The sequence below is a fragment of the Hemicordylus capensis genome, chromosome 15 (assembly GCF_027244095.1).
Source record: "Hemicordylus capensis ecotype Gifberg chromosome 15, rHemCap1.1.pri, whole genome shotgun sequence".
Classification (NCBI taxonomy): domain Eukaryota; kingdom Metazoa; phylum Chordata; class Lepidosauria; order Squamata; family Cordylidae; genus Hemicordylus; species Hemicordylus capensis.
This window is the reverse complement of record NC_069671.1, coordinates 19135511-19149721: the sequence shown is the minus strand read 5'-3', so window position 1 is coordinate 19149721 and position 14211 is coordinate 19135511. Positions and strand designations below refer to the sequence as shown.

Below are 14211 nucleotides of genomic sequence, written 5' to 3'. Positions count from 1 at the left end.
GCCAGCCCCTCCAGCAATGATGAGATTTCAGCCAGGAGACCTCTGGCCCCACACCACCAATGCTCTTAGCTTCAGGACAAAGAATGACAGGATCCAATGCCCTGGGCCCGGAGGAGACCATCAATGGCATTTGGGGCTTGATTTGACCCCTTCTGATGGGGCAGCTTTTGTTCCACCTGGTGAAGACCCAGACATCCCTGTCTTCCCCCACTGCCTACGGAGGAGCATGAATCACCCCGTGTGACCATTTCTGTTAAGCAGAGGAGGGTAAAACAGACTCATTAAAATGCACTGGGATTTGCAAGGCATCTATGGACATGCAATTTAAACACCCCCACCCCCAAACATCTTCTTTGGCCATTTTATAGTATATTCAAAAATATTTAATGGAACAACAAAAAAAAAAAATTGAAAAACAGCAAGAATGCAGTTTACAGTCACATGTAACTGAACTGGTCTTTTTAAGGCCGGATAAGCAACTGAATAATACCTTTTCAAGAAGGGTTATGTAGCTAATTATTCAACCAAGAGCAAAGATGTCCTCCTTAAGCCCATCTTCCACTGTAGAGTGGGAATTATTTAATTTCTTGCGTCCCGTGGGGTGCTTCTGGTCATGATGAAGTCATTGCTCTCTGTGGCAGAATCTCTCTCTAGTCCATCCTTCACCATAACAAGCTGCGGATACGCCCTGCAAGGAAGCAAGGCACAGAACTGCACTAGCTAGAAAGCAGCTTTGATTCTGCTCCCACTCTAGGCCGTTTTTCTCTTTGCTTCCCTGCACAAGTGAGTTCTCCTCTCATCAATGCCCATGTGAGGGCTCCTTTAGCTGGAGGGGCTCATGTGCACAAAGCTAGTCTCATTGTCAGGGGGCTGAAAAGTTCGGTCCACAGGATACGTGGCTGTTGATGGGAAGGGTGCTCACGAGGAAAAGGCATCACTGTCGTTTTAATGCAATAAATAGGACACCACAGAGCAAGGCATCTGAACTTCACAAGCGAGAGACCAAAGCGACCTCCTCTGTACCAAAGCAGAGCACAGAACTGAGAAGAGGAAGCTGTTTTCGTGTCATTTGAGGGCTCAAGAAGGCGGGGGAAAGCTTTAGGAGAGAGTGCTTCATCTGGATTTTTACAAGACTCATCAGGAAAAGTTCGCCCCTGTTTACTCGCAGGCCAATGTCCTTGAGATGCTTGCAGGAGTCCTTAACATGAGCCTCACAATCTGAGGAAGAGGAAAGGAGGACCCGGAGCAGGCAGGACCTGGCATTTCACAGGCACACACAAGCGCCGCGGCCTTATTCCTGGCGCTGCCGCTCATGGGCAAGAGTCGAGGAGGCACCAGGGAACCAATTCTGACTACATTCTTCAGAGCTGATTCTGGCCTACCCCAATATACCGTTTGGCACCTGTGCCTGGCCGCCCTTCAACAGACTGTCTCGGCGTTGGTCACATTCTTCAGAGTTCGCAGAGCTAGGACATTCAAAGCGTCCTTTGAGAGTTATAGGCACACAGAAGGAATTGCAAAAATGATGGCTTCTCGTGGGGCTGTTGAGTTAAAAAAAAACAAAAAGCAAAAAAAAAAAGCAAAAGAAAAGCAAAATGCATTTATGAGCAGAGTCCAACACAGAGCCGGTTAGAAGGAGAACATATGCACCCCACCCACCCCAGCAGCAGCAGCGACCATTCCAGGACCCCCACTGTTCCCGGCCTGCAGGGGCCCATCCAGGAAAGCAATGGCAGAACCAGAGGCCTTCTGGGCTTGAGAAGGGCCATGCAAACCAGCACTCATTCCTTCGGGGCTCGCTGCTGCTGGATGTCTTGGGAGCTGTTCAGTCTTCTGTGCAGGGCCCCAGAGCTGCTGCTGCTGCTGCTGCTTTCGTCTCAGGGCCCAGTAAGGCACTTTGCACCCGGAGAGCTGTGCTGGGGGGATTCAACACCGCGGTTCAAGCAGCCAGAACTCTGCACATTCTTCTCTCACCAGCGTCAATCCCAGACAGGCTTTAAACTAGGCTTACGGGGAAAGCCATTTCCGTCTGTACTAACTCCATTCGTTTCAGCAAGGCCTGCAAGGGAAGGCCATTCCAAAGATACACAGCACAGAACGCACTGAAAAGCTGCCTGGCCAGAGGTGATTATTGCTAACAGCACCCTGAATAGGAGCTTACCCTATTCCATGACCAACACAACCCTCTTCATCTCGGGCGATGCCTCATCTGGACGTCTGCAAAGAAAAGCCTACACTTCGCCAAGGATGCCAGCAAGGCCAACGAAAAGGTCAATTCCACAGAAAGCAAATTCTTCTGGAAGCACACAAGAAATGTTCAAAGTATTGATAAAATGGTAATATCCTGAAAGTTAGGAATTGCAAGTGCTATGCTGGAATCCGTCCAGGAATAAAGTTGGAAGCCATATTACAGTGGAGCAGAGGTAGGCTGAAAAACACAGGCCCTGAAGCCGAAGAGGGGAGCAGCGGGGTTTCATGAGCCAGAGGGGCTCGGACACTGTTCTTCAGTTCCGTGAGCTTGACAGAGGAAAAAACAACAACTTGTACTTCCTGCTATAATTGTGCACTTCAAAGAGGTGGAGATATTATAAGGCAATCATTCGGTTAGGATTCAGAGCTTTTCCTGTACTCGGGGGTGCCGAGAGTAAATTATTCACCCAAACTTTGGGGGTGTTTTTCTTATCTGAAGAAAAGTATTCGCAACACAGTCCTACAAATGTCAGCGGTTCATGCAGTCTTGCACGTTCAATGGCATCCCTTCAGTTCTGTCTTCTCCAACAGAAGTTTGAAAGCTTCAGGACACTGTTCCTAGCAAGGTTCTGTTCAAAGTCCAGGCTCCTCAGGCGCAGGAGGCCAATAATTTACTCCACTCCGTCTAGCTATCTGGGTTTGCCTGAGCACTGTGGGAACAAAACCTTGCTTCCCCGAGCCGGTCAAAATGGTCCGTCAAGAGGTGGAAGGTGCCGGTTGAGATTAGTGTGTCAACTTGGGTTCCTGCTTCCCCCGAACATTCTCTCTTCCTACTGAGGCGCTCAGGTTTCAAAGTATTTGTAAATCGCTGTAACATACAGCATGACGTTCTGCCAGTCTGGACGCTCTGTCCGTACCATCTCGTTAATGTCCTAAAAAGGGGACACAAAGACCAACATGAGAGAAGGAGGAGGGATGTGCAAGGAGCCGCGGTGGGGTGTGTGTGCTGCTTTAAGAGCGGGGGAGGGCACCCTTACCCCTCCTGCTGCTCCCCCCCCCCCGCTGGCATCCTTGCTGCCCCCATTGACCGGAAGTCCGCAATGTGCCTGCGTGCACCGGCACATCGGGGACTTCCGGCCATATCCGGCCAACGGGGAGGCAGGGAGGTACGCTGCCGCCCCGATTAGATTTCTAAACAAAGGATGCCAGCGGGGGGGGGGGGGGGAAGCGGCAGGAGGGGTAAGGGCACCATCCCCCGCTCTTAAAAGCGGCACCCCCACCGCCGTCGAACCAGCAGAACAGTCAATTCTTCAAACCAGTTCAGAGGCACATAAAGGGCCTCAGAACCGGTTCCGTGAACATCCCCAATAAGAAGTTCAGCTCGCCGCAAGCCTCAGGAAATACACTTCTTGCTCATCTTTACCATAAGGCTCCCCCATCAGTTGCTAGGAAGACTGTTGCTAAGCAGAAGCCTCCAGTTCGCTACGGCTGGGCGAAAAGGGGGAACCAAGTGTGTTGGCGAACGGCAGGCCCACAAGCCTACAGTCGAGGCAGACTGTGAGTTCGGTTGTGCTTCTGCAATGCTCCACACCACAAGTTCTGTCATGTCCCTGCACTCTTCTGTAGCCAATGGTATTTATTCACTGGCTGCTGTCATGCAACATTTCTGGGGTTCTCTTCTATGTGTAGCCCTCCCCCGCTAATGGCACTGAAAAGGGAGCTGTCTAGGCATGCTGTCGGCTGCCTGCCGGGGCAGGAGAGGAGCTGTTAGAGCTGGGAACACCTCTGGACCTAACCTTCCCCTCTCTCCCAGGAGTTCTGGGCCAGCCCTCGGAATCTGGCTGTACCTATCTGCTGGAGGACCCGCGCACAAACCTTCAGCCAGATGCCCGCTGCAAAACAGAAACACACAAGCACCGTGACAGACCCCTGTCCACAGCCCTCTTTCGTCCAAGCCAGTTCTGTCTCTCAACAGCTGGAACGGCCCTTCACATTGTAACTGCAGCTGCATCCCCATTTGTGAATGTGTGCACAACAGCCGGCGGAGACTTCAGCAGCAGAAAAGGAGTGCTGTTTTTAAACTTGTTCTGTGCTTTGAACTCTTGAATCCAAAGGGGTCTGACATGTAACACTCCTCTCTCCAAGGCAGAATACTGGTTTGACCTCTGTGGCAAGGGCAAGCTGGTGGAGACTGTGAAAGGCTTGCAAGCAGGCAGGCAGGACACAAGCCCACCATCTCTCTGTCTTGCCATGAATCATACCTGCTTGGATTTCAAGCAGAGGCAAAAGAAGAACAACCTTGGAGAAGCCACTGCCAGTCTGTGAAGACAATCCTGAGCTAGATGGACCAAGGGTCTGACTCAGGAGAAGGCAGCTTTCTACGTTTCTATGTAAGAACGATGGACGAAGAGCAAAGGGAAATTCTCTCTCTTTAGCATGAAGGCACTGACTGTGCAGAAATTCTTGGCACAATAACTTCAAAATGTCCATTTAGAGAAACCGACCTCAACGTTGCAAGCACTTACCAAAGTCGATTTGATGCCCACACTTTCGGCTGCCTGGAAGGCCAGAGTGAAATTCCTTCTCTGAAGGAGATATAATTTAAAAGAAGGCAAAATTTAAAAAACAGAAGTGCTGCCCAGAGGCTTGTTCATAAAGCATTAAAAAAAAAATTCATATCCCTCCCATTTCCCCATTTATCTCAGATCCTCACTCTAATGCAGATACAAGGGACCTTACAGGTAACCCAGTCCAAGCCCCTGCTCAGAGCCTGTCGGCTTGGAGACACCACATTTCAGCCCTTCCTCCCTTGCCACACCTTTGCTCAGCAACTTCCTTCTCCTTCATAAAAGAGTGGCACACCTTATGAACAATCCTTTATCAGCATTTCAGGGCAGAACACTGTACTGATTCCATTCATTAAAGGGGATGCATACATTTATCCTATATAATAAATAATAATAGTAATTCGGTGAGCCACCCCATAACAAAATGTTCTCTGAGCAGCTCACAAACTACAACTCTCTCTCTCTCTCTCTCTCACACACACACAAACACACACACACACACACACACACACACACACACACACACACACACACACAAAATACAATACAATACAGAGATGTTTCAAAAACTTTTTCAAAATCTATTTCAAAAGGCCTGGGTGAACAAGGTGGTCTTCACCTGGGGTCTAAACGTACAAAGTGACGGTGCCAGGTGAGCCTCACTGGGGAAGCTATTCCACAAACAAGGTGCCACCACCGAAAAGACCCTCTCCCTAGTAACCACCCACCTCCTCTCATTTGGCAGTGGCACTCGGAGCAAGGCCCCCAAAGAAGATCTCAAGGTCCGGGTAGGGACATATGGGGCAAGGCGCTCTCTCAGGTAGCCTGGTCCCAAGCCATTGAGGGCTTCCGAGGTTAATACCAGCACTTTGGATTGGGCCTGGAAATGGACTATGGGCCAGCACAGCTGACGAAGCACTGGCATGGTATTATCAAAGCGCCCAACCCCGAAATGCTGAACCCCAGTTAATAACCTCGCAGACCTATTTTGGACCAAGTGCAGTTTCTGGGCAATTTCCAAAGAATGGAAGGTTACCAGTGCATGGGTAAGTGTGGCCAAGCTAACGCCTTCCAGGTAAGGTCGCAGCCGGTGGGTACAAGAGGAGATTGGACGACAAACCCTGGCATCCAGAAGGATCTGAATTGCGTTAGGCACGCTTCGATATAATACTCTACCTTGTCCTGGCTGTTCAGCTCCTGATAGGGAATGTGAGCTGGGAGGTAAGTATGGAGGACTGCACAGAAAGCTAAGCCGTCATTCCAGCTGCTGCTGAAGTTGGTGATGTCAATATTCTACAAGGGAGGAGAGACAAACACGTCAGGCCAAACTAGTGAATTGTTACTGTTTGTTAATCTGGTCTGTGACCGCAACAAACAAACATACCACTACTAGACCAAACTAGAGAAAAGTTGCACTTGCAAAGCTTGCTTGCCCTATTCTTCTAAATTACAACAGGCAGTTTTCACCCCAAGGAGTTTCCGGGGCAAATGCTTGTCTTACAGGAAAAGTGCTAGAAAGAGGACACTTTGGCAAAGCTGATGGCTCAACCAGAGCTGGCTTGAGGGCAAGGAACATAGGGAGCTGCCATCGACTGAGTCAGACCCTTGGTCCATCTAGCTCAGGACTGTCTTCACAGACTGGCAGCGGCTTCTCCAAGGTTGCACTCAGGAGTCTCTCTCAGCCCTCTCTTGGAGCTGCTGCCAGGGAGGGAACTTGAAACCTTCTGCTCTTCCCAGAGTGGCGGCTTCATCCCCTGAGGGGAATAGCTTGCAGTGCTCACACATCAAGTCTCCCATTCATATGCAACCAGGGTGGACCCTGCTTAGCTCAGGGGACAAGTCATGCTTGCTACCACAAGACCAGGCACTTGCATGGATCTCTGCCACTTGCCCCTGGAACCTGCCCGACCCTCCTCTGATCTGGAGGTCTCCAGCTAAGCGTGCCAACACCATGCCCAGCCATCCTCAAATACACCCTTGTGTCAACCCGTTGAGTTTCACTGGGTTAAAGGCCCCTTTGCCTTCATGGCCATGGGTCCCAGCAGGAGGCCCAATGCTGCTCATGACTATCCAGGCTCAGCTGCTTAGCGGAGGCTTAGTCAAGATTGCTTCCTGCGAATGCCCTTGGTTTTCTCAAGCATCACCACCACCACCACCACCACCGATATTTACACACCACTTTTCAACACAAGTGCTCAAAGTGAGTTACCTAGAAAGATAGACAGATAAAGATGGCGGTGGTCCCAAAAAGGTTCACAATCTACACGGAAGGATAAGGTCTTCACGTGTGAACAGAAAACTATCTGTTGGAGACAGAGGTTTTAAAAAAATCCCCAAGACAACTTAGATTGCAAAAATCTAAGCAGCTAAGTGGTCTGCTGCCCTTGGGAAGTGTTGAGAGAGAAGAAATGTTAAGGAATGCCTAATAGAGACACTGTTTTCTCCTCCCTTGTGTGGACATATTTCCCTCACCAATGTTACTGAGACACTCAGTGATGATCTCACACACACACACACTGATGTCTCCATCAGCATTAGGTGTGACATTTGAAGACATATTGTGCCATGGGAGCAGTCAGTAATGTGACACCATTACTGGGAAAAGCCTGTAACGCAGATAATCGGAAATGGGCACTATTTTTGCAGGTTTTAGCCCATCAAATGCCAACTATCGGGCACCTTCTGGGAACACTGATTGGACAATAAACACAGTTTAAGGAAGAGCTGGCTAAAGGCGATAAATATTTAGGTGAGGATCCTGACCAGGAGGCTGCAACGACAATGCAGAGGCTTCTGGCAGGAACGCTGAGTAACTGCAAACTTGCTGCCACTCACCTCAATGTTTGCCCAATTTGCCAAGTCACCTATGACTAAGTGCTCTGGTCTTATCTTCCTTGGAAATGATGCTCAAACACAGGCGCATGAGGTATCTAACATTTTGCTGTGAGGCTTCTTAGAGGTCAACTAAACAAGCCGCTAAGTGTTTTTCATTCTCAATTGAGCACTTGTGTGTGTCAGCAAAGTAAAGTTGGCAGATATATAAATATCCATTGATGCTGTTTATGACAGCCTTCTTTAGGCAGTCATGTTTTTCCCTCTTTGGATAGAATCACCCTAATCTCAGCCATGAGCCTCAAGCTGGCTCCTTCATTTGCCAGCAATGGGATCCAGCAAGCCCCTTGACTGTCACGCCTCCCCACACCTCACAATACCATGTGGAGACATGACAGAGGTCAATAAAAATTATGCATGGAGTAGAGAGAGTGGCCAGAGAGAAACTTTTCTCTCTCTTTCACTACACTAGAACCAGGGGCCATCCCATGAAATTGATTGCCAAGAAATTTAGGACCAACAAAGGGAAGTCCTTTTTCACACAGCACATAATGAATCAATCTATGGAATTCTCTGCCATGGGATGTCGTGATGGCCACTAGCTTGGATGGCTTTAAAGGGGGGTTAGACAAATTCATGGAGGACACAGATCTATCAAAGGCTACTTGTCTGGTGGCTATAGGCCACCTCCAGCCTCAGAGTCCCAGTCGCAGGGGAGCAACAACAGCAGGAGAGAGAAGGCATGCACATACTTCTTGCCTGTGGGCTCCCCAGAGGCATCTGGTGGGCCGCTGTGGGAACCAGAGTGCTGGACTAGATGGTCCTCCTTGGGCCTGATCCAGCAGAGCTCTTCTTATGTACCATGGCTTTTGTGCCTGTGCTCTTTATTTTGATGACAGGTGTTTCCAGAAATAACTTCTGGGGTGGGTTGGGGGCGGGGGAGAGCAAACCCTGGCAACCACAGCACGCCATGGAAACGTGAGCTGGGAGAACAGAAGTGACATACTGGGGTTTGAGCTGGGAAAATGCAGAGTCTCTCCCTGTAATGGCAAAGATGGCTTGGGTCCTCTGGCAAGTGCTGTGCCGGCTGGTGAATCATGGTTTGGATCCTCCACAAAGACTCAGAAGAGATTCCTTCAGTCCTCTCCACAAGCGGACAACCCTTTCTCTGTGCAATGGACTCCAATCAGTTTAGCCTGAGGGCATCAGCCATCGCTAGACAAAATTAAACAGCGACATCTATACACTTCTGGATATGGTTCAAAGGCCTAACACGTGGGATTGCAGGAGAGGGAATTAAAAAATGATTAAAGATTAGAAAGAAGGTTGAGGGCCAAAGAGCTGGAACCCCAGCTGCACTTGTGAGAAACAGATGTGAGACGAGAGCAGGCAAAATGAACAGCAGGAGAGGACTGGTGTGGGGCGAACAGTTTAAATAATTTAACTAATTAATTAAACACACTCATATCCCATCCTATATAGAATCTCAGGGTGGTTTACAATTTAAACGAAGAGCAACTAAAACCTAAAAATAATATAACACAGATTAAAACAACCACGAATACAACTTTCAAACATCCTAAAAGAAGCTTTAGGAAGGGCAGAGGCTTTTATCAGCGGCTCTTCTGCCTGCAGACCACAGTTTTGCTGCTTGAACTAGACTCTCCGCCTGCCTCACCCATCCAGGGGGGCTTTCAGCTTCACGTTGGAATTTCAAGTTTCAACAGACGGCAAGCTTTTAGGAGGGGTTTTGCTGGACACGTTTAGAGTCAGCGATAATGAGACACATAAAAAAGAAAAGGCTGGCTGTGCCAGGGAGGCCACCAGTGAGTGAGGAACGAACACGGTGTGGTTAACAAGCAACGGACTGGTTGCAGCACTCACTTCAGAAGTAATTTGAAAAGACTGCAGCACTGGCTTAAGGAAAGGTTAACCAGTTGCTATGTTTAGGCATCAAACAGGAAATGTTTTGCTGCTGCTGCTGCCATTGTGATATTCAAGGGAAAGGGCTTCTCCTTTGTGGCAACTCCCACTAGTAAGCCATGCCGTGGGAGACGGCATGGTGCTCTTCTGCCCACCTTTGGACACATCGAAGCAGACACGGGCAGCACGGCTCAAGCGGAATACAGCCCCCAAGCACAAAGGCCCGCCCACCCCACAAACAACGAGCAAACAGGCCTACAGACAACTGCTGCCCACATGGCAGGCGCTCAAGAATGAATTCCGGAGAGGTTGTCAAGAGCCAATACCCCAATGTTCTGTGCAAAAATGCTGTCAGAATGATTGCATGTTGGATGTGTGCCTTTAAAGCAAAGGTAGGCAACCTTGGCTCTCCAGCTGGACTACAACTCCCACCATCCCCAGCTGCAATAAACTTAATAAATCATCGGGCGGGGAGTTCTTCTCCACAGCCGTCACTAGAATGAATGCCAGATCCATAATCCACTCCCGTGCTCTTCTGGATCTCCCATTCATTCCAATGGTACTTGCACAGGAGAACCTCCCTCTTGGGAGCATGCCCACGATCTTCATACAGGGTCACTGGGGGTTTCTCAGCATTCTGTATCAACACAGCAACAAAATCCATTTCTTCTTACAACATCTGGGGTGGCTTGACTGATCTGCTGCTCGGATTCAGTTTCTGTTCCTTTGTGGGCTGTTTTATTATTGTTTAAATGTTCTGTTTTTAAATGGATGGTGTTACTTGCCTTGGAGATATTTTGATGGAGAAGTAGGATATAGAAGTTTCAATAAAGACAAGCTTTCCCAGAAGAAAGTCCCATGCCACATCCATTCAAACGGAGTTCTGGGTAGAAGCCGGTTCTCACACAGTCCACTTCATCAGATGCATTAAACAATGCCCTCAGTTGGCGTGTGTGCTAGCGCGCGCTCTCTCTCACACAAACACACACACCCCCCTCACTCACTCTAGAGAAAAACACTGAACAAGCTAAAATGAGGAATGCCATCTTAAAGTGCACTTTTCTAGGACTCCAAGAGCCATTTTATACTTTGGGCAGCATCAAGCCATGAAGCTTCTTCCTGGCCTGCATCACTCTGGGTTGCAGCTGAGGAGTTGCCCTTCGAAAGCTCCCTTCACAAGAACGCCCTGCATACCGCACCAATCGCTTTTTCAGGGAAAAGGCGAGGGCGGAACCCCTTCTGCCAACATACTAGTTTTCTATGTGCAGGGGAGAGAGAGAACGAACTGCGTTGGGAGAGCATCCAAAATGCCTCCACCAGAAGCATGGGATGGCACACTCGGGAGAGGCATATCATTTGAAAAGACAACCCAGTCCTAAAAGGAGGGTCCTGTGCCCCCTTCCCAAAGCAGCTCAACTGGGCTCACATGACACAGCATGGAGTGGCCCTGCACGGAGGAGCACATGTGGAGAGTCACGTAACAGCCACCACCCCAGCGAGAACACCAAGTCCCTCTCCCCTCCAGCCTTCGCAGTTGCAGGGATCCAGGAAGATCGATAACAAGCGGCCCATCAAAGCGAGCAAGGGGCACAGACTGCTTGAATGAGAAAGGTTTCCTGTGATAAATTAAGGAAGATAAAATGCATCAGATGCTTTCCTGTTCAGACATTTTTACGGCTGATTCCTGAATGTCCAGCATCCTGCCTTTAAGACTGCATGGAGGGCCTCCCCCCACAAAGAAAGGGTCAGTATTCAGAAATAGCCCCACTTGACAACTGCGGAGGTGCCAAGGAAGCAGGGGAGGGGTGCCCTCTGTGCACACAGTACAAGCGTCCCCATTGTACAGCCTTCCTCTTCACGGTCCCCCATCCTGTTACGTGGACTCCCAGCTTCCTCCTGCATTGTGAGTCCCAAGTCACGGACAAAGCCAAAAACCTTTTTAAGAACGGAGAGCCCGCCTTGGGGCAGTTAGTGAAAGTCAACGAGAACTGTGCAAACTAGGACTGTGCGTTTACTCGGCAGCTCACATCCAGGGCCTTACTGGCTTGCAAACCCTGCTTATCCGTCACCTCCACAGAGCAAGGGGGTGTCAAGTCCACAGGGGCCTTTCAGGCGGGGAGCAAATCCACTAGCGACACAAGGCAGAAGTGCAGAGCAAGGGCCATGCCATGAACGGAAAGGTCTCCCTTCCAAGGACCAGAGTACGGCCCTCTTGAGAGATTCCACTCGAGAGGAAGCCCCCACTCACTGCACCAGCAGGACCCTGGGAACGGCCCACCCGGGAGACGGAAGCTAGCCACCGGGAGCTTGCTTCAACGGGAGGGTCAGCTGCTCGGTGAGAACACACACTTGTATTGTGCAAAGTGACTGAGTAACTATTAATAATGGCTATGTTGGGACTCGCAGCATATGTTCCTGCAAGGACAGTACATACCAGTTCCCTCACGATCTATGCAGTGAACTGTGGAGCAGCCTAGCTTGAGCTACTGGCTTCTGGCAGATGCTCAGAGCTTTGCACTGTGGAGAGACCAAGCAGCAGGTACCTGGTAGCCTTCCGTTTTCTTCTGACACCACTTCAGCAAAGCATTCCTCTTGGAGCCCCCGTACTCTCTGGCCAGAGCAGACAAAGGGTCTTTCCTTTCCTCCCTGGAAGCAAAGAAGAGGGTTCCCACATCATTCATTCTGTTCTATCTTCCAAGACATGTTTAAGAGGCTGCCTGTTCTACCCCACACATCTGGGCTGTGTTGCACTAAGCTGGTGTGTGGGCAGGGCTGTGTTGGGCATGCATTCGGGCTTCCTCTCTGTCTATCCCCACCACCACCACCACCACCACCACAGGGGTGCATCACAGCCTGACTGGGGCCTGTCAGCAGCCTCGAGCGGGCTCCTTCCCACAAAGAAAAGCAAGTGACACAGGGGAGCATTCTGAGCCAGGAAGAGCTCATACAACTGTGCATACTTCTCTCTACAGAAAGAAACACACAGAGGGAGGGAGGGGAGGAGCATTTCAAGAGGGATTTGAAATGAACCTCATGAGGACGGGAGCACAACAAATCACTTTCTAAATATATTTATAGGCTGCCCTCCAGCATAACACTTCCCAGGCTGGCTCACTTATTAAAACAGCAAAATGCAAATAAAATAAAATCTGCAGAAGCAGGAAACAAGACAGGTTAGTAGGATCTGGCAGACTGGTAAAAAGGAACCACAATTAAAACTGGCTGACACAGAGATCAGAAGTCTGCTCGGCACGAAAGAGAGCTCAGACTGATGCCAGGCGAGCTTCTCTGGGAAGGCATCCCACAGAGCGCCCCAGCCCAGAGAGACCTCTTCCCAGCAACCCCCACTGGCCTCCGATGGACGGCACACAGGTTGGACAGGCTGGTCTCTCAGAGCCATGATCAGAAGTCGTATCTGAAGCACAGACTGACTGAATGCTAGCCATACTGAACAACTGTATTTTGAATTTAGAAAATAAACTGATGGTATCTCCCTGCAATTCACGGTTCATTAGGAATGTCACCTTGAAAGAAAAGCTAGTTAGAGTGTGAACTGCTCGCAAACTACCTTCCTCAAAGGCACTGAAACGCCTTCAAATTAGTGGTTTACAGCTGAAGAGAACATATTTATCAGAGAGATCTGGAAGGGGCCACATACTATAGATATAAATCTGTGGAGAGGTGGGGTCTGTTTGCTGAGTTTGGGAACAATAATTTCCAAGTTAACACATCCATTTTATGAGATGTTGAAAGATACTGTTTAGGAAGGATGGTCTGTTTATGTATGTACAACAATGTGTTTTTGTATAAGGTGAAAATGAGTAGTATTGACAGGATAACATAGCTGTTGTCTTATTCACACTTGCTTATAAAGTATACTGTATATTATGTAATGTATACCTTAAAAAAAAAAGGAATTTGCTAATAAAAACTGTGAACCTAGCAATACCCCGATTCTCCCCCCTGCCCCCTTAATAAGAGTCTCCAAATAATACATGAAAATATACATTTTAGTAAAAGCACGGGGGGGGGGGGTGTTACAAGCAATGCCTGCTTCACAGAACCACTTAAAGCCCCCCCCCAACCTGCCCCCTCTCCCAAAGTCTCTAGCAGAATTGAACTCCCCCAGTATGTGCTATTTATTTAAGAAAAAGCAAGCATGTCAGGGCTGAAGGCCTGATCAGGCCTCTGCTGGCCCTCAGGGGCTTCCTCAGCCTGGAGTTTTGCTTAAGGCTCCCCTCCGGTCTGGTGCCAGCTTGGTCTGAAGCCAGACCTGGCCATTTTAAATTGGAGCAGCGTGCCCAGCCTAGAGACCAGAAGCAACAGAAACGGTTTAGGAAAAGCTAATGAAAAGATTAGACAAAGCGGTGAGAACCTACAAGAGCTTCGGATCAGAATTTTATTTTATTTTTTTAAAGGAAGCATGCATAACGCTGTGAGAGAACAGTACAACTTGTTTCTAAATGCCAGCGAGGGACACAGTTTATGTCTTTGTTTTGAAAATAGGGTTGCAGGAAACAAACGGAATGAACAGTGTGGACACAATGAGAAGTGGTTTACAACAAATATTAATCTTAGAAATGAGCCCGATAGGCCAACTGCATTCCAAACCCAAGGCCTGATTAATCGTTCAGTGCTGGCATGACAGGCCTTCACCACCCTGTTTAGGTTGACAAAGACTTTGACTTACTCCCCTTCT

The 14211-nt window shown here is 49.1% G+C and overlaps 1 protein-coding gene across 3 annotated transcripts in view; it reads right to left on the bottom strand.

Moving 5' to 3' along the window:
* Positions 1-368: 368 nt before the first annotated feature.
* Positions 369-14211, bottom strand: part of SPECC1L (sperm antigen with calponin homology and coiled-coil domains 1 like) — a 42539-nt gene continuing 28696 nt past the window's right edge. For all 3 annotated transcript variants that reach the window (XM_053279948.1, XM_053279947.1, XM_053279949.1), the window contains 4 exons: positions 12056-12158; positions 5934-6050; positions 4716-4775; positions 369-3122 (listed from right to left, as the gene is read on the bottom strand). In XM_053279948.1, coding sequence (XP_053135923.1) covers positions 3033-3122; positions 4716-4775; positions 5934-6050; positions 12056-12158 — 370 coding nt within the window. In that variant the 3' untranslated portion in view covers positions 369-3032. The remainder of the gene's footprint in view (positions 3123-4715; positions 4776-5933; positions 6051-12055; positions 12159-14211) is intronic.